At 58.5% G+C, this 18,539-nt stretch overlaps 2 protein-coding genes across 5 annotated transcripts; both read right to left on the reverse strand.

The window, feature by feature from the left end:
• Window positions 1–2,538: 2,538 nt before the first annotated feature.
• SLC27A5 (solute carrier family 27 member 5) lies at window positions 2,539–11,518 on the reverse strand. 3 transcript variants are annotated; one of them, XM_004472726.5, is made up of 10 exons: window positions 10,649–11,518; window positions 10,178–10,387; window positions 9,616–9,774; window positions 6,914–7,038; window positions 5,642–5,836; window positions 5,462–5,552; window positions 4,537–4,735; window positions 4,180–4,277; window positions 3,835–3,965; window positions 2,539–3,747 (listed from the first exon to the last, which is right to left on the reverse strand). In XM_004472726.5, exons 1-10 carry the CDS (start codon window positions 11,316–11,318, stop codon window positions 3,571–3,573), a joined length of 2,055 nt encoding a protein of 684 aa, XP_004472783.2. In that variant the 5' UTR covers window positions 11,319–11,518; the 3' UTR covers window positions 2,539–3,570. The 3 variants fall into 3 exon arrangements, with proteins under 3 accessions (XP_004472783.2, XP_004472784.2, XP_004472785.2); XM_004472727.5 differs by having other exon boundaries at window positions 4,537–4,831; XM_004472728.5 differs by lacking the exon at window positions 10,178–10,387 and having other exon boundaries at window positions 4,537–4,831.
• Window positions 11,519–12,352: 834 nt separating this feature from the next.
• Window positions 12,353–18,125, reverse strand: ZBTB45 (zinc finger and BTB domain containing 45). 2 transcript variants are annotated; one of them, XM_004472725.4, is made up of 3 exons: window positions 18,007–18,125; window positions 14,744–16,013; window positions 12,353–13,131 (listed from the first exon to the last, which is right to left on the reverse strand). In XM_004472725.4, exons 2-3 carry the CDS (start codon window positions 16,011–16,013, stop codon window positions 12,875–12,877), a joined length of 1,527 nt encoding a protein of 508 aa, XP_004472782.1. In that variant the 5' UTR covers window positions 18,007–18,125; the 3' UTR covers window positions 12,353–12,874. The 2 variants fall into 2 exon arrangements, with proteins under 2 accessions (XP_004472782.1, XP_023438631.1); XM_023582863.3 differs by lacking the exon at window positions 18,007–18,125 and adding an exon at window positions 17,823–17,891.
• Window positions 18,126–18,539: the final 414 nt, after the last annotated feature.

Below are 18,539 nucleotides of genomic sequence, written 5' to 3' on the forward strand. Positions count from 1 at the left end.
TCAGTCTGTGCTGGCAGAATGTGCCTGCAGTTACCAGGAGAGGTTGGTGCAGGTCCCACAGCTTCCTCCCTGCCACAGGTGGGCTGGAGCCTAGGCTAGGGTTGCAATCTGATCTGGGTGGAAAGAAGCCAGTCCCTACCTTCACTGTGATTTTTCGGTTTGCTCTGCTTTGCCTCATGTCTGGGTTGGAGTTAAAATGGTGGCTATCAGCCTCTCTCTGACTTACGTTCAAACTTTAGCTGTTCTTAGGATTATACTTTAGTCAGCCAAGGTTACTAATCAGTAGCCGAAGTTGGTGCCCAACTGTCTCTTCCTCCTGTTTTTGGGAAATGGAGCTTCTAATTCCAGCCATGGAATAGCTCCTGAGGCAGTTTTCATCATGGGCACTGGTGTCCATGGCATGGAGTGCTCTACCCACAAATCTCTGCAGTTGGGCAGTCTCCTTCAATTCTTCCAAGGATGTTACAGGATCCTGGGGCCTCCAAACAGGAGCTTTAGGTAGCCCTGGGTGATTACTAACTGCCCTGTACAATGAGGTGACTCTTCACACTTCTTATTCTGCTGCCATCTTGCCCCTCCTCTGTTTCTGTAAATTTTTAAAACTTTCTTGGTTGTTATCCGAGGGTTTGTATTCTATAACCTATGTCTATAACCTACTAATTTGAAAAGATACCAACTTAGCTCTGATAGCATACTTGTTCTCTATTCCCATATCACTGTCCCTCCCCCCCTTTTTTTTAAAGGAGGTACTGAGGATTGAACCCAGGAACTCATAATGGGAAGCAGGTGCTCAACCACTGCACTACATCTTCTCCACAATGAGAGCTGTTTTTACAAAGTACTGGGGACCTCATATATGGAAGCAAGCACTCAACCCACTTGAGCTACATCTGCTCCCCTTAATATTGTTTATTCCCATGTTATCCACAATGCCCCAGGAGCATTTCTGGTTTTGGAGCAGATCAAACTACCACTTCCCAGAGGTCTCAGCTTCTGCTCACCACTGCTTACAACTCCCACAGTGGGTCAGGAGGCACTTCCAGTCCTGGAGATAGCATGGACTCCAATTCCAGGAGTTCTCAGCACCTGGTCTCCACTCTTCCTAAATTACAGCTCCCACAATGACTAGTCAGCATTTAAAGCACCAGGCAGAGAGCAAACTACATTTCCTGGAGACTGGGCTCCTATAAGACCTTGCCTAGCCTACAGCACCCGTAATGCCTGGCCAGCACTTCCAGCCCCAAGGCAACACAGACTATATTTCTAGAGGTCTCAGTATACGCTTGCCCCTTCCTACAGCTCCTGGAAGCTTGACTGTATCTCCCACAAGGCCATGGATGGCACTGCCAGCTCTGAGCTGGCATGGACTACAATTCCCAGAAGCCTCAGTGTCCCCTTAATCGTGCCTGCAGTTCCCACAATGCCTGGGGGCACTCTTGCCCCTGAGACAGCAAGGACTCCTTTATTAGAGGATTTTACAGCCCAACTAGAGCTCACGGTGCCACAGATGGCAACTCCAACTCAGCTGAGCCAGAGGGGACTATACTGCCCAGCGACCTCAGCACCCACTCACCCCTGCCTACAGCTCCCCCATGTCCCAGATGGCACTTCCAGTCCAAGCTGGCATGAACTATAGTTCCCAGAAGACTCAGGTCTGCTTACCCCTGCTACAGCTCCCACAATGCCCTGGGGGCACTTCCGGCCTCTTAGGCTGCATGAACAACCTTTCCAAGAGGTCCTGGCGTCCGCTCACCATGCTGCCCCCAGTACAGTCCACACAGGGGGCAGCACTTAAAGCCCCTGATAAGGTGCAGACTATACTTCTAGAGGCCTTGGTGAACACTTCTCTCACCTACAACCCTTGTCCCAGGGCCTTTGCACTTGTAAAGAAATTATTTTAAAGAGGCAGGCTCTCTCAGCAATGTTCCTCTCCTAGTCACCTCCTCTTCCATTTGACCTCAAGCCAGCATGCCTCCCTCTTGTCAGACTGCCCATCAAAGCGCTTGTGCCACCTCCTCCAGGATTACAAGTCACCGGGGTAGCAACTGTTACCGATTTTATCTAGGTTCTTGGCTATGCTGCAGAAATGAATTTCAAGAGCACACCAGGTGAGGGAAGAGGACTTGACCCAATGGATAGGGCATCCGCCTACCACATGGGAGTTCCGTGGTTCAAACCTCGGGCCTCCTTGACCCGTGTGGAACTGACCCATGTGCAGTGCTGATGCATGCAAGGAGTGCCCTGCCACGCAGGGGTGTCCCCCGCATAGGGGAGCCCCACGTGCAAGGAGTGCGCCCTGTAAGGAGAGCTGCCCAGCGCGAAAGAAAGCACAGCCTGCCCAAGAATGGCACTGCACACATGGAGAGCTGGCACAAGATGATGTAACAAAAAGAAACACAGATTCTCGGTGCCGCTGATAAGGATAGAAGCGGTCACAGAACACAGTGAATGGACACAGAGAGCAGACAACCATGGGGGGAGGGGGGTAAATAAATAAATAAATCTTAGAAAAAATAAAAAATAAAAGAGCACACCAGATGAGTTAGGTCAGTAATTTATTCAGTTAGGGAGGGAAGAGAAATGGGAGAAAATAACAGAGTAGGGGTCCCAGGTAGAGAGGAAGGGGGTGAAAAGGGATAAAGAGGGCTGATTTACAAGCTATAATTCCCCATTATAAATTATAAATCCCCAAGTTTACTTGCATGGCCATGTGGCAGAGGAAAAATGGCAAGAGCAATGCACAGAGGGCAGGAGCGGGTCCAGAAGCAAGACAGCAGGGTGAGCGCATGCTGTCTTTATAAACTATAAGTTATTCCATTCCTTTGCTAATGGCAGGGGAGGGGTTCCAGCTGTTTGCTGTTTTGATTGATGACTCCACCCATCAATCCCCTAGTGAGGACCCAATGATAAAGTCCCTAGGAAACATCCAGGGCTTTTCCTTGTTCCCAGAAGAAGTCTCTGTTCTGGATTGCAGAATCTTGAGGTTGGGGGTCTTCCAGCAGCCATCTTGGGGGTTACTGATGTCCACGTGGACTCTCTGCCAGGTTCCAGATCCATCTCTTAATTCCCTATCTTACTAGCCTGCTTCACAATTGTTTCCACTAACCCACCCTGGGCTTGGGCCCAGCTTCAGGCCCAGTGCCCTTGTAGTCCCCAAAGACCCACAGGTGGAGGCACCTCTGGTGTTTCACCAATCGGGTGGCTGCAAGGCTGGCTGGCTCCTCTCATGCCTCTGGCTTTGCCGAGCTGAGGTCCCTAGCTGGGAGACTGAAGGGCCTCCTAGGTAAGGAAGGCATCTGGGAGTTGGGGGTGGGGGAAGGCAGGAAGCTGCACATGCATGCATCCCTTGTTCCTCCACATGTGCAAAACACTGTGTACACACATCTGAATTTATTCTTGCTCAGGGCTATAGTACCACCCCTCATGTCTCATCCAGGGCTGCTGGGAAATGGTCGAGTTGTGATTCCTGATGATCCCATGAAAGTTGAGGGCAGAGGAGATACTACAGGCTGGGGTGGTGGTTGGCATGAGGGCCTGCCTCTCCAGGTGTCCTGTGGACTGGCATGCTGGTTAGAGCTTCCAGGTTCCATCGCACACAGACCGGTAGGTTTCTGGTGTCAGGGGCTGGAAGGCTTGGGCTCGGTCATCCAGTATGAACAACGGGTCAGAGATGGCATCTACGTTGAAGCCCTCATGCACCAGCCGGGATTTCACCAGCTTGAAAGTGCCTGTGACCTCCAGGACGTCCTGCCAGGATGGTGTCCATGACCCCATGGCCATGACTCCCCCAGGCCATGATCACCCACCGGCCCAATCCCACCGACCTGAGCTCACCTGGATACGGATGAAATGGGGAACAGCATAGACAGGAAGCCACGCACGGACGTGCTGGTACAGCTGCTGCCCGTCGAAGGTGCGGCCGGGGACCAGCTGCACGGCCGCCATCCCCACCTTGCCCTCACATCCTGGAAAGCAGACCGGCCCCGCTGGTCCCTTCCCTGCACCCACCCACCCTGCCTGACCCACTGCCGACACTGCCTGGCCCAGCTCTGTTCACAGGCGGTGCCCCTGGGCAAGTCTCCACACCTGTCTGGACCCCCAGTGTCCCCTCCTGTTTAATGAGGTACAACCAGCCACCCGCACGGCTGGTGTAGGATCATGAACAGGTGTCTTCCGCACCTGGCACAGACACTCCGTAGACGTTCACCTCCTGGAAGAAGTCCATGAGCGACAAGACGCCCTCCACCTCTCGGGTAGACACGTTCTCCCCCTTCCATCTGCGGGGGTAAAGCCAGGGATTGGCGGCCCCCGCCCCTGCCCACCAAGCCCCACCTCCCACGGGGTGGAAAGTTCTGCCTTCCCAGCCCCGCCCTCCACCGCAGGGGCCCCGCCCCACGGGAGCCCCGCCCCACGGGAGCCCCGCCCCACGGGAGCCCCGCCCCACGGGAGCCCCGCCTTCCAGCGCCACTCCCCGAAGAGCAGGAAGGCCGGGCCGCCCGCCCCTGCCTGCCAGGGAAGCCCCGCCCCGCCCCTGACCGGAAGGTGTCCCCAAGCCGGTCCCGGAAGTAGAGGAAGCCCTCATGGTCCATGACCAGCACGTCCCCGCTGTTGTAGTAAACGTCGCCTGAGCGCCGAACGTTCCGCATCAACTTCCGTTCGGACTGCTCTGGGGAGCCGCGGTAGCCCAGGAAGGGGTTTTGGCTCGTCACCCGGCTCACCAGGAGCCCCGCCTCCCCTGGGGGTGGGATATTAACCGTGAACAAGATCCCCAGGAACCCACAAATCTCCAGCCGGGATTCCCGCACCTGTGGACTCTTCATTACCTGGAACCCTGCCAGAGACAGAGACAGTTTCAGAGACAGAGAAAGACATCCAGAGTCAGGGAGGTCTAGAGATGGGAGAGACCAGAGACCCAGAGATGGGGAGATAGAGAAACTCGATGAGGTACAGAAATGGAGGGAGACCCAGAGATGGGGAAAGATATAGAGACTCAGGAACAGAGAGAGTCCCTGAGAGACAGGCCACAGAGGCAGGAGAGAGAAGGCATCAGAGAGGCCCGTGAGGGCCATGAGCAATGCAGATGGGAAGAGAAAGACATGCCAGGGCCTTACAAGGCCCCAGGAGAGAAGATACAAGAAGGTAAAGGTGAGAGGGGACTGATGCCTGGGAGGATGTGACCCCCAAAGAAAGCTTCAGAGAACAACTCAGAGACGGATGCTAAGTGAGACCATAGTGAGAGGGTAGGCAGGGAACCTGGGGAAGAGCTGAGAAGCAGAGGGGTAGAGGGTCCCAGAGCAGTGGTCAGGGGGGACTCAGAGGCCAAGTGAGGACTGCAGACACTCCACTGGGCAGGTAGGTGTCCAGGCACATACCTCTAGGCTTTGGGTGGCTTGTTCCAGCCAAGGAGAATACTGAGGGTTCACCCCTCTCTCACCCAGGGAAGGTTCCTCAGCAGCCATACCTGGTGCCACCGGGATACAGAAGCCCTGCTTGTCCCTAACAGGCTCCTCGGTCTCTGTGTCAAACTGCACAAGTTCAAAGGGAGACAGCATCTGGGGTGGAAGGTCGGGGTGTCAGCAGGGGTCCTGTGGTCCCAGCCACAAATAGGGCCACTGTCATGCCTGGCACCCAACCCACTCACTCGAAGGAGGCAGCTCGTTTTGCCCAGGGCCCCACAGCGCCCTGGATAGTTGACAAAGCCAGCGTTGCCCTCTGTGGAGCCGTACATTTCCAAGATCCGTATGGGGCCAAAGCGCTGCTGGAAGGTCTTCCACACATCTGCCCGGAGTCCGTTACCCATAGCCAGGTGGACCGTGTGTGTCCGGTCCTCAGGCCGCTGCAGAGACATACAGAGACAAGTGAGGAGAAGGCATCTAAGGGGCATGCCCTGGAATCTTCAACTACCGGGGGTGGATGGGGCAGACCTTGGGTCCTTAACTGGACAGAGTTACCTAAGGATTGCTGGTGGAAGAGGGGGTGAGGTGCAGCGGCTGGGGAGCCACTGCTCCTAGGGAAGCTACCTGGGGTTCTTACTTGAGTTAGTAACCTGCAGCCTTTACCTAAAGGGTAAAGGCATTACCTGATGAGTTTGCCTGAAGGGAGTTTCCTTGGGGGTCCTACTTGAGGGTTACTAGGTTATTTTTACTTTTATCTGGGGGTGTCTGGAGGCTCATCTGGGGGAAATACCTGGGCTCTTTCCTGAGGGCAGTTACCTGAGTCTTTTACCTGAGGAATTGCCCCATAGCCTTACCTGGAGGGGTCACTTAGGGGCCTTTATCTGGAAGTTACTTGGAGGGTGACTGGAAGCCCCACTTGGGAAGAAAGATTGCCTGAGGGCCTTACCTGGGGATTTTCCTGGGGGTGGTTAACTAGGGAGGGGTTTCCTGAAGGCTCTTAACTGGAGGGCATGTCTGGCGTCCTTATCTGGGGGTAGTTACCTGGAACTTTTACCTGGTTGGTTACCTAGAGGCCTTACCTGGAGCCAGTGTTATTTGGGTGCCTTGTCTGGAGACAATTAACCTCGATTTTTCTGCAGGGATGAGGTTGGCTCACACCTAGTGATTTTACCCTAAGTCATACCCTGTTCTAGGCACTTTACATACAATTAGTTTATTTAATCTTCATAGCACCCTCTTGAGGTAGGAGCTATGATTCTCTCCATTTTCCAAATGAGGACAGTAAGACTGAGAAGTGAAGTCATACGCCCAAGACAGCACAGCTGGTCAGCCAAGGAAACATCAGGAACCTTATTTGGGACTCATTATCTTGGACTCTTGATCCCTACGGGTGCTTTATCCGAGGGACCTTGTTTGAGGCCTTTACCTGGGATGTTCGTTGGGCATCTGTACCTTGGGAGTTCAGGACGGGGTCCTAATCTTAGAGCTTCACCTAATGGCTTCTCTGAAGCGCTCACCTGAGGAGTGTTACACAGGTACCGCAAGACCTCGCCCACATATAGTATCACAGTCACACCGTGCTGCCGACAGTCATCCCAGAAGCAGGAGGCAGAGAACTTGGGGGCCAGAACGCAGGTTGCTCCTGGGGTAAGGGAGGAAGGGAGGTTTGTGTTGTGCTTCCAAGCTCTTACCACCTGACTGTGGCCTCCTGAAGCACAGCGATGATGTCGGGCTTATCCCTGAGTTCTGGCCTAGCCAGGACTGCACTCAGGGGAGCTCAGTGGACAGCTCAGAGGGCATAGGTCTGAGTTTGACTTCTGTCCCCAGGATGTGTAAAAAAAGCTTGGTGACTGTACAAAGGGATCACTGCTAAATAAGGGGCTGTGAATATTATCAGTATTGATAATGTTGAATGTTTTATGAATAGCCCAGCTGGTTACCAGGGGAAGAGGAGAAGGGGCAGTGGGAGTGTGTGTTTGGTGAATACGGTGTGTAAATAAAAGTAGTTTAACCAGTTGACCAAGATGGAGCAGTGAGATGTTCCAGGGTTCTATTTCCCTACAAAATCTTTGAACAACTAGCACAAATGGACAGAGCCACCTTTCTCAGGGCTCCAAATAACAGAGGGCTGCAGTAACTGGGAAAGTGCCAACTCAGAAAAAAAAAAAAGGCAACTTAAAAATGGTAGGTGAGGGGAGTAGATGTGGCTCAAATGGTTGAAAGCCTGCCTCCCATGTGGGAGGTCCTGGATTTGGTTCCTGGTGCCTCCTGAAATAACAGAAACACAAGCAAACAAACGAGGAAATTAACTCAGGGAAGCCCATGTGGCTCAGTGGTTGAGTGCCAGTTCCCCACATACAAGGGCCCAGGTTCAATCCCCAGACCCCAGTACTTCGGAAAAAAAAAAAAAAGGTAGGTGTGAGACTTTTATGATGTTCTGCATGTTTGTTTTATAAGTTCACAGCTTTTACTATACACTTACTGTTCCTGTATGTTCATATATGAATGATACACTTCAATAAATTATTTTTAAATTTAAAAAAAAAGTAGGAAACTCCTGAGGTGCCCCTCACTGGCTTGCTGTGGAGACAACCTGCACTTACAGGGCAGTGCGGCCCAAGGCCCCAGTTCTGGAGGGCAGAGTAGCCCCTCTGTGCTTACTGGGGTGCATGTAGCCTGTGCCAGCCTATCGGGTGGCAGTCTGAAGGACTCATCTCCTGTTCACCCTCCTAGATTTGTCCTGCAGGCAGAAATAACTTGCAAACATCTATATCGGTCTAAGAAACAATCAAATTGCATAGGAGTTCTGGCTTTTGAACATATAATAGAACTCCAGGAACCAGAAAGTCTATTTCATAGGATAATGGGGTGCATTCAGATTCCTGTTAATGGGGGAATCCCCAAGGCAAGAGCACATGTCCAGGACAAGATGCATATTCAGGAAAGACTGGAGAGGACACTGTGCTTTCTTAGGCTGTTCTTCAAGGTTCACTGTGAGGAGGACTAAGCTCCAAAGGACAGCACCAATAGGAAGTTAATCTGTAAAGACTGTGAAAGGCAGTTGTGTGTTTTTGTTAGTTCCTGGCATTCCAGGAAATCTCTGTCACATCACTAGCTGAGACAAACTTAAGGAACAGACACTTCAGGAACTAAATTCCAGACTCAACACATTAAAATATTAAAATGTAAGTAGTTGGATCAGGTGTAACCTTAATCCACGTCTGGAGTTATTAAAAGCAAAGGAAATTCAGATGCAGTCAGTAAGTAGAAGTCCAAGTCATTAGAAATCATAAATCAGTGCAATTGAGAGGAACAAACACAAGGTGAGGCAGATGGCCATGTGACAGAGGCAGAGATGCGAGCTGAGGACCCTGAGCACTGCAGCAAGCCAGCACCAGAATGCCACTGGGAGAAAGCATGGCCTACTGAGACCTCGATGTTGGGCTTCTAGCCTCCAAAATCATGAGACAATAAATTCCTGTTGCTAAGCCAGCCAGTGTGTAGTATCTGTCATAGCAGCCCTGGCACACTAAGACAGTATATGTAAAATGCAGTTGGCTATATGTTAACAGTTTGTTGAGGCTGAGTGATGATATTGACATCAAACTATTCTTTTTTCCCAATGTGTTTCTAAAATTTAAAATAGAGTAAAAACATAAGCAGCAGGGGGAGGGAGAAGCAAAGTGCTGATGGTGGCTGAAACTAAGTGGTGGGTCCATAAGAATTTAGGGTTTGTTTGAGTGTGTGTGTGTGTATGTATTCAGAAATTTTTTAGTGTATTTAGAAATTTTCATAAGAAAAATGTTAAAACATAAAGAACAGGCTGTATAGAGATCCCAGTCTGAATACTCAGGGGTCCAGGGGAGACAGCCTGAAGAAACTACTTGGCAGTCATCCCTCACCAGCACTTCCTGGGGCCATGTCCCAACTCTGGCACCAGCATCCCTGTCACCTCCCAAGCGCTCAGAGGCTTCCATGAAAGTCCACGACCACACTCCTGCAAGCCCTTGTCACCTCATGGCCAGAGCACGTGGCCCAAAGCCATTAGGGGCTGTGTAGGCATCCAAGCCTCTGTCCAGGTGGCCCTGGCACTTCCTGCTATATATCCCTTATCAAAGCAGAGACTGGGTGCTGTGTAGCCTATGGGGTCTTGTCAATGGAGAGCCCCACCGTCACACCCACTCTGGTGGTTTGGAGAGGTCCTCAGGGAAAGGCTTACCGAGATCCAGACAGCCAAGAACCCCAATGACAAGCCCCACCGCATGGTACAGAGGCAGGACCACGTAGACCACATCCTTGGCTGTGGCCCCTGCCAAGGACATCATCTTGCACATATGCAGCACCCGCTCATGGGTGAGGATGACCGGCTTCGGGAGTCCTGAGAGGAAAGGGTGGTGAAAGGATAGCACTGATGTGGAGTAAGTCAATAATGAACCCGCAGACGGGTAGACTCCCCATGATCAGGGATTGATTGGGTTTCGAGGTTCCCTGAGTGAGATCAAATGTGGGATTCACAGTGGGGTTAGGGAGAACAAACTGGGCTTGAGGTTCAGAGGTTGACTTTCAACTGGAATAACAGGTCAAAGATCAGAGGGTTTCAGGGGCTGTTTACTGGCAGTGGCAGGATTTTGGCATTGAATGCGTGAATCACACTGGGAGTCAAGAGTTCAGGCCAGGCATCAGGATCAGAAAGCGGGTAGGATTCCAGAGATCAAGTTTGAGACACAGGTCAGGCTGGGGGTCGGATCAGGGTGAGAGTTCAGAGGCTGCTGGGCCCTCACCGGTGGTCCCTGAGGTGTAGATGTACAGGGCAGGGCTTCGTGGCATGATCCCGGCCTGGAGGTCAGCAGGCACAGGGTCCGAGGGCGCAGCCTCCAGGGCAGCCTCCAGGGCCCCCACGCCCGGGGTTGGCGAGGAGTGACTGAGATAGAAGCAGCAGATGTTCTTAGCCTGCAGCTCGGGCAGTATGTCCTCCAGGCTCTCGCGGAGGTCTGCAGGGGCCAGAGTGGGAAGTGAGGCAGGCCCACCTCCGAGATGGGAAGGCTGAGGAGGGCGTGAGCCCCGGAGAAGGGGCAGAGGCAAATTACTGCGTGCCAAAAAGGGATTGAAGCTGCCTTTGTGACACCCTCAGAATTATTTTCCAGGGAGGGAGGGAAGTGGGGAGTGCTCCCACCATGACCTCTGACCTCCTAACCCCTAGTCCGCACCTGTCCTGGTTCCCCTCACCCTCCACTGGCCCCTGGGGTCCTCACCAGGATCCACCACGAGTATTCTGGCGCCGGAGCTGAGCACAGCGTGCGCCAGCGGTGCCCCACGGTTGTGCGGGTTGATCCAGACCGTAGGGCAGCCCAGCTTGGCCAGCCCCAGCCACACGCCCAGGGCGGGGATGGCCCGGGCGGCCTGCACCAGGAGGGCGGCAGACTCCCGGGTGCCTCCCACGTCGGCCTTGAGGGCCCAGGCCGCCTGACAGGCGCGGGCGTCCAGCTCGCCGAGGGAGACAGCACGCTTCCCGGGCCCCGTCCACACCACAGCCGCGAGGTCTGGCTGGGCTCGCGCCCGTCGCTCGAAAGCAGCGACGAAGGTGTCAGGAGGCCGGCGCCTCAAGCGGGCGTGGACCCCTAGTCCCAGGCAGATGATGCGGGCCACGTAGGTCACGTCGGCTGGGAGCCAGCGCAGTGCTGGGGGCAGCCGTGCTGGCAACAGGGCCAGTGCGAACACCGCGGCCACCAGGCCCAGCCAGTGGGGCGTCCAGGGGCCGAGCCAGGGCCAGGCCAGGCCGGCCAGGCCGAGCAGCGCGCAGCACGCAGGGTCCCCCAGCAGCCAGCGCAGCGCCAGGGCCACGGCTGCGGGCCACACGGGCTGCCCCAGCACCCACAGCAGAAAAAGCAGCGCCAGGAGGGCCTGCTGCTGTCTGAAGCCCATGGCACTGGCCCCTCCGCAGAGAAGTGGCCACGGTGTGTGCCGGCTGGCTTCTGCCGCCCAGGCTGGCCGTCCCTGACCTCGGGCTCCCCAGGGCAGCCTGCCTGGCCTGCCCCCATGGGGTGGCCCAGGGACTGGTGATAGTGGCCCCGCCTCCCCCTCCTGTTTGTTTTGCTCTGCCTGGCTCCAGCCTGGGGAGCCCTGTCCTCGGGTGCCAGCCGCCTTGTCCACTAGACCCAGGACCCTGTGCTCCAAAGTAGCAAGACGCGGGAACTCAGCCCCCTGCCAAGTAGGCAGCAGGGACTCAGCAGATACCCATTGGCACCGTGGCCTGGAGCTCAGCACCTATATGGACGGGCCAGCTCTGGCACGGCATGAACGGAAGGCCTTGGCCCCTCACCTCTGGAAGCAGTCATAGGTGAGGCTCAGAGACCCGCTGCCATTGGCCCAGGACACAGCAGGTCCCACTGGCACCTGTTCCTTCAGGTGGCACCACACGTCCAGGTTCCAAACCTTGGGGCAGGGGCAGGGAATCCAGGCCAGGAGCCCTGATACGCTGGATGTGTAAGACAGAGTTGCTGGGCTGGCGGCTGGGCACATGCTAGCTGGCCATCGGGGGACTCTGTCTTCAGCCCACTTCACAGAGGGCTAGCCCTGGAACTCTCCTTGAGCCCCCGAAAGTAAAGTGCTCAACCATCATGCCTGTCAGAAATGGAGGGCGCGAGTGGGACGGTAAAGGGTTGGAGTCTGGCAGGAAGACCTGGGATGTGGGGGATGACGTCTGCCTCCTGGACAGCAGAGACGAGGAAAGGAGCCTCAGACCTCCTGATCGCCAGGCTCACATGCGGCCACCCCCTCCGAGACCCACGGGACCCAGGGCTCTAGAAGAGCCAAGCGCCTGCCGTAGGCTCACGCGAATCCCCACCCCCAAGAGGCCTCGATGGTCTAGGCGACTGGCCGCAGGAGGAGAGGTCGAGCGGCCGAGCTCTGGCGCGCACAGCCCGCTGCGGGGTTGACACATGCACGGCCCCTGGAGCTCATGGCTTCGGGCTCACGCCACGACCCTCCATCCTTTATTAGGGGCTTCCCGAGGCGCGATTCAGGTCCTTGCCGGGGTCACCTGAGCTCCTGGGGCACCGACGAGAAGGGTTGTTGCTGGATAGGGAGACGGGAAGTCCTGCCCAGCGGGGCCGAGACTCCCCCCACCTACGGGCCGGGTCGGGGGAACGTGAACCAGCCGCGGGGCCCCGGTGTTTTCAGAGGTGGTCGGGTCCCTAGCTATCCCCACCCCCAGCCCACCGCCACCTGGAGGTCCCAAAAATAGGGAGGAGAAAGGGAGAGTTGCAGGTCTTGGTGAGGTCTGGAGAGGAGATAGGGTCAGGGCAGAGGGGCCCCGAGTCTGGTAGCCCGAGGGCCGTCAAGGGGCCGCGGTGGGCGCGGCCACCCCTGGAGTCACCGGCAATGCTACGAGGGGCCGTGCTTCAGCAGCCGAGACGCGAGTAGGCGGGGCCGCAGGTGAGGGCTTGGCCTGGGCGGGTGGCGTGGGTGGCCGGCCCGGGTCAGGGTGCCGGGTGCGCCGCCAGGTGGCGCTCCAGCAGCGCGCGGTGCGAGAAGACCTTGCCGCAGGCGGGGCAGGGCGCGCGTTCCGGGCGGTGGGTGCGCATGTGCACATTGAGCGAACTCTTCTGCGTGAAACGCTTGGCGCAGACAGCGCACTGGAAGGCGCGCACGCCCGTGTGCGTGACCATGTGCTTGAGCAGGTAGTCGCGCAGCGAAAAGGATCTCCAGCACACGGCGCACTGGTGCGGCTTCTCCCCTGCGGGCGACAGGGCGAGCGAGCGCGTCCGCACGTCAGCCAGGCTGGGGTGGGCTCGGGGCGCCCTTCACTCCCGGACCCCCTGCCCGACATTACTGACCAGCCACATACGCCCCGGCATCCCGTAGCCCGGCAGGGAATCCCCTTCCCTTGCGGACCACTCCTCATTCCAGGATATTCCTGCCTGCCTGAGGTCCCTCCAACTTGCGGCCACTTCACACGTGGCTGGAGATACCCAGTCCAGCAAGTACTGTCACCCTCTCATGTCACAGTCCTTTCCCATTTGGACTCCCCATGTCCTTGGGACAGCTGGTCATCCCTAAACCACACCGTGCCTGGCACAGGGAGACGCCCGAGCCTCATTCGTCTCCCCCTCCCCCTATGCCTGCTGTGCCCGTAGAACCTCTTCCTGAGCGCTCAGATCGCCGGCCAACCTTCTGGGGACAGTCTGGTAAGGGCCTATGTCCCTACAGGAGGAGAGAACTGGACCCCTGCCCCTTTCGTGCCCGAAGCGCCCACTGCCCAGAACCCCGCTGGCTGCTAATGTTCCTGAGGCAATAGCGCAGGCGGCCCTGCCCCGCCCTACATCGGAAGACGGACACTGGAGCTGTTCAGTGTTGACTTCTCAGCAGGCTGCAAGTCCCCCAGGCCAGCCAGGTCCAGGCACCTGGCTCAGGCCGCATCCTTGGCCTCTCCCATCCCCCCCCCCCTGCAGCGGAGATGGCCAATTTAGGCTGGAATCCGGCCCCCACTGTAAAAATATACGGTGGTTTCCCTACCACTCACAATAAAACCAGGTGTTCGTGTCTGGTTCCCTTTCCTCCCCCTGAAACGTCTTTGCTTGCCTTGATCCCCTTCTGAGGGCACACGCGATCCACACACCCCTGTCCCAGCGCCCTCCCTGCACACACTGGGGCCCTGGCTCTCTACCACCCAGCCTACTTCTAAGGGTGGCTCCATCCTCCCCATGCTGCAGAGTGGTCTCCACAACACGCACACGCCTGGCAGAAGTTGGAGGGGCCCTCTCTCTTCGTAGGGCCCCCATTCCTGCCTCCCCCACTGTGCACCCCCCCCCCCCCCCCGTCCCCTCCCTCCTCAGGTAAGAGGGCTTCTTGGACTATTATTGGGCCACCCATCTGCAGGGCTTTCTGGAACACTGTTCTCCAATCTGGTCATGTCCCCCTAGATTCCTGCCATCCCAGACCTGCTGCCCCAACCCAGGCGCAGGATCCCCACTTAAAAGAGAGGTGAGCAGGGAGCACTGGCTCTGTGTGGAGGAGCTTTCCCGGCTTGGTCTCCCTCCCTCCCAGGCAGCCACACACACAGGGAGGAGGGGGGTGTTCAGTTTCCAGGACCTCTGGGGACACCAAAGAACTACAGACTGGGGCTACTCCCCAGTTTACAGAGGGTGCAGCTGAGGCCTGGAGCCCTGTGACCCTCTGGAGGTCACACAGCCAAGACCTGAGGTCCCCAGGAACCCACTGACCAGGACCGGGAGGGGCCCCGCGGGCCAGGGCCACCCTTCCTGGGGGAGTGAGTCTCCAGTGACCAGGGACCAAGGCCCTCCGACACCTGCGGTAAGGGGGCTCCCTCCTCACTCCCCGCTGCTCACCCGAGTGGATGAACATGTGCTTGGTGTAGTTTTTCCGGGAGCTGAACGTCTTGCGGCAGTGGCTGCACTCATACGCGGGTGGCTCCGCACCCACTGCCCGCGCAGGGATGCCCGATGCGGCTGGGGTGGGAGCCGTGGGTGTGGCCGGGGCCTCTCCCAGCTGTGAGCCAGGGGTAGCATCGGACTGGAGCGCCGGGTAGAAGGCAGGCGGAGGCGCAGGGGCTGGCCCTGAGGGCGCGGGCGGCCCGGGAGCCCCCAGGTGAAAGGGAAAGAGCGCAGAGGGTGGCCCCGGAGTTTTCACACCGGGCTGGCGGGGAGCCGCCAGGACGCAGTCGGGCTGGGCGGGGGTCTCGGCAGGACAGCCTTCAGCTGCGCTGTCTTCATCGTGCCAGGCAGAGATGTAGCTGTCGGGAAACACGTCCTCCTCCGCCGCCGCCCCCCGGAGGAAGTCCCTCCCAGCACCGCCGTAATCAGGGGGGCCGGCAGGTGCAGGGGGGTTCTCCCGCCCGCTGTCTGCAGCTGCAGTGAGGAAGCTGGCTGCGCAGTCGGGGAAGGTGTGGGGCGCCTGGGCTCCGCCCGGACCCCCGCCTCCTTCCCCATCATCACCGTCGTTCTCGCCTTCGGTCTCGCCGTCGTCGTCGCCTCCGGTGTCGTCGGTGGGCGCAGGCAGTGCGGAGTCGACATCGGGCTCTTCAGCCTTGGTGGGCCCTGGGAGCGCGGGCAGCTGCAGGCGCGCCGGCTGGCGCTGCTTACGGCTGTGCGCGGGACCGGGGTGGCCCGGGGGACGCGCAGCCAACAGGTGGCGCAGGCGATGGCGCAGCTGCGCGGGCGGGAGCGGCGGGGGCACTGGGGCAGGAGGGGGCGCTGGCGCTGGGGGGCCAGGGCCAGGGGCGCGGGCCCGCGCGATGATCTGTGTGCACTCGTCGATGACCGTCTGGATGCGCAGCACCGACGCTGCGGTAAGTACCTGCAGAGCTTCACCCTGTGCCACCACCAGGGAGCCGCTGTAGAGGAACTCAACGAGCTGGCGCACCGTCTGGGCGGGTACCACCGGTGGGACGCGGATCTCCGAGTGACCGAGCAGTAACTTGTCCTGGAAGAAGGGCGAGCCGGCGGCTAGCACGCAGCGGTGCGCGCGCAGCGAGGCCTCGCGGATGCGCACCGTCACATCACAGAAGTGCCCGCCCAGCCGCTGCCCATTGAGGGTCTCAAGCAGCGAACGTGAGAAGTTTTGCAAGTGGATGTGGTGTACCGCCTCCGCCGCCGCCATCTGCACAGGACGAAGGGGAAGTCAGTTGGAAACGCCCCTCCACTCTAGCACGCGTCCTCACACAACGCCACAGCCTCCTAGGCCCATACCGCCAGGCTGGGCCTAACGGTGCACCGCTCTTCCAGGTTTCGTAGTCCCCAACCATAATCCTCCCCAGCGGCCCCTGGCAGTCCTGTTTCCTACCTGCAGGACTGGGCAGGAACCGCTTCCCCTATGTCTCTGCAGCGCCCTCCACCTCCGCAATACCTGAGCACACGTTTGGGGGAGGGTCGCAGACATCCTCCTCAACAAGGTCCTCTGTCCCTTTCCAGCCTCGCTCATAGCCTCCCCATCCCAAGCCCACACACTCCCAGTATCTGTAGGCTTCCAGCACACTCTCTTCCCAGGAGGCAGTGCCATGGTAAAGGGCTCAGGACTTCCATGCAGAACTGGTTATCCAGAGAGCAGACACCCTGTGGAAACACTGGACTCTGTCATCACTTGGCTGGCTGCAATACCCCCCACTCACTGCTTCTTTTCCATCTCCCCTCACCTTACCTCCAGCCTTAGAGCACCTCCAGCCCTATGCAGACCCTGGACTGCTGCTAGTTACCAGGTTATGGTAACTAGTGTATGGGGAGGTCCTTGCAGGAAGGTCCCCCGACCTGCCTCCTAACTGAGCAACTCTGGGTGTGTGGATGCAGAGGGTGGAGGATGGAAGTTTGGGCATTGGCCTGGCAGGTGCCCCGCATGAGGCAACTACATAGTCCCTAGCAGGGCCCAGGCCTCCTTGCAGGGAGTACCTCCCAGGGGCTGGGGTTTCCTGGGGTCTCAGTGGGTCTGTGGGGCACAGGGTGTGGGTGCAGCAGAGAGGGTGTGTATGGACCTGCATGCTCAGGAAGGTGTGATGGTGGTCCAGGTGGGTGAGCAGCATCTGCGAGGCCAGCTCTGCTGAGCACTTGGGCATTTCTGGGGAACCCGCATCCCTTGATCTGGGCAGTGACATCGGGCACCAGGAATGGAGGAGGTACCCACAGGGGACTCTGCAAATCTGCAAGGCCCAGTTCCCCTCACTGGGCCACTGGCCAGGCAGGTGATGGCCCAGCCTGCACCCCCTTCTCTCAGTCAGGTACCGGCACGTGGCTTCACAGACTTTCAGGTCTCCCCTACATGGCCTAAGGGAGGTCAGTCAGGAAACAGGATGCACCCTGAGATCCGCCCCTTCTCCCCAGCCTGGCTGTTGCGTGAGGTCACAGCCCAACAGCCCTGCTGAGTCCTGTGCCTACAGTCTCGGAGTCTCAGACCCAGCCCTCTAGCTCCTTCCCTTTGCTCGGGCTAGACACACTTTTTCTTGCACCTCACCCCCCCCCCCCCCCCCAATCTGAGCCCTCAGTCATCTTCGCAACACAGTGTCCACTACCGCTGGCCTGTTGCCTCCTCACCCCACCCTCTGCGCCCGCACAGCCACGTTTATCTCCCACGCGGCAGACAGAGGGAGCCCATACAGACCCCACTCCTCTGCACAGAGCCCTCCATGGCGATTATCGTCTCTAAACGGGCCGTGCCTGTCCTCTGCTTGCGCCGTTACCTCTGCCAGAAGCACCCTCCTCCGTCCTTACACACCCAGCACCTGAAGGACTGAAGTGGACGCCTGCGCGCAGGGGGCGGAACCTGTCATCTGCCCGCCCGGCCTGAGCCCCTGCATTCCCGCCTGCTCGCCCTGCTCCCTGCGGGCTGCGATGCCCCGGTCGGACGCAGGGCCCTCACGGACACTGGGGACAAAGGCCCGCCTCGGGGCTCCGGCGCCGCGCCCCTGCCCGCGCCATGCACCTTGCTGCGGCACCCTCGCCCGTGCCCTGCGTCGCTGCGAGCGCCGCACCCCGCGCCCTGAGCCCCGCCTCGGATCCGCTCCCGCCGCAGCAGCCCCGGCTTGGCCGCCCCGGGTTTCCCGCCTCGGCGCCCGGCCCGCGCGGTGCCCCGGGCCGCAGCGCCCCCTCGCGTCCGCCGCCCCCACCTCGTGCAGCTGCTCCGGCACCCGGCAGGGTCCTGGCCGCCGCCTGCTCTCCACCAAGGCCGCACTTCCGGGCCGGGCCGCGGAAGGAACCAAGCCGCGCGGCGCCCGCGGCGCTAGGGAGGGCCGGGTGGGAGCACGTTTCCGGCGTCTCCAAGGAGATTCTCCGCCACCGCTGCTCCACCGGAACCAAAGTCTCGGTAGCTTGGGGCGGCCGGAGCGCGGGGAAGCTCGGGCCAGAGCGCGCTTCCGGTACGCGCGGGGCGGGGCGGGGCTCGGCTGTCAGCCCGTGGGCCTCGCTCTGGTCAGCAGCGATGACGTGCGGCCGAAGCCCCGCGACCCTCCCCTGCCACTTAGACCCCGTTGCAGCGGGTGGGCGCAGGGATCGGGCTCTTCTGTTCCTGGGGCCGCAGCCGCACGGAGGTCTGGCCCAATTCCTCCCACCCCTGGAGACCACCAGGCCCCGTGTCTCCAGGCGAGCAGTGAACGCGTGGATGAAGGGAACTGAACAGCGCGCCCTCTGCACGCCACACCCT

The sequence above is a fragment of the Dasypus novemcinctus genome, chromosome 18, assembly GCF_030445035.2.
Source record: "Dasypus novemcinctus isolate mDasNov1 chromosome 18, mDasNov1.1.hap2, whole genome shotgun sequence".
In the NCBI taxonomy this organism is placed as follows: Eukaryota; Metazoa; Chordata; class Mammalia; order Cingulata; family Dasypodidae; genus Dasypus; species Dasypus novemcinctus.

Coding starts and splice junctions, on each gene's coding strand:
- SLC27A5 (XM_004472727.5), bottom strand. CDS start 11,318: ATGGGCTTCAGACAGCAGCAGGCCCTCCTGGCGCTGCTTTTTCTGCTG. Junction 10,388..10,648: donor AATACTCGTGGTGGATCCTG/GTGAGGACCCCA, acceptor TGGCCCCTGCAG/ACCTCCGCGAGAGCCTGGAG. Junction 5,837..6,913: donor ACCTGTGTAACACTCCTCAG/GTGAGCGCTTCA, acceptor ATGTCTCTGCAG/CGGCCTGAGGACCGGACACA.
- ZBTB45 (XM_004472725.4), bottom strand. CDS start 16,013: ATGGCGGCGGCGGAGGCGGTACACCACATCCACTTGCAAAACTTCTCA. Junction 13,132..14,743: donor GCACATGTTCATCCACTCGG/GTGAGCAGCGGG, acceptor TGTCGCCCGCAG/GGGAGAAGCCGCACCAGTGC.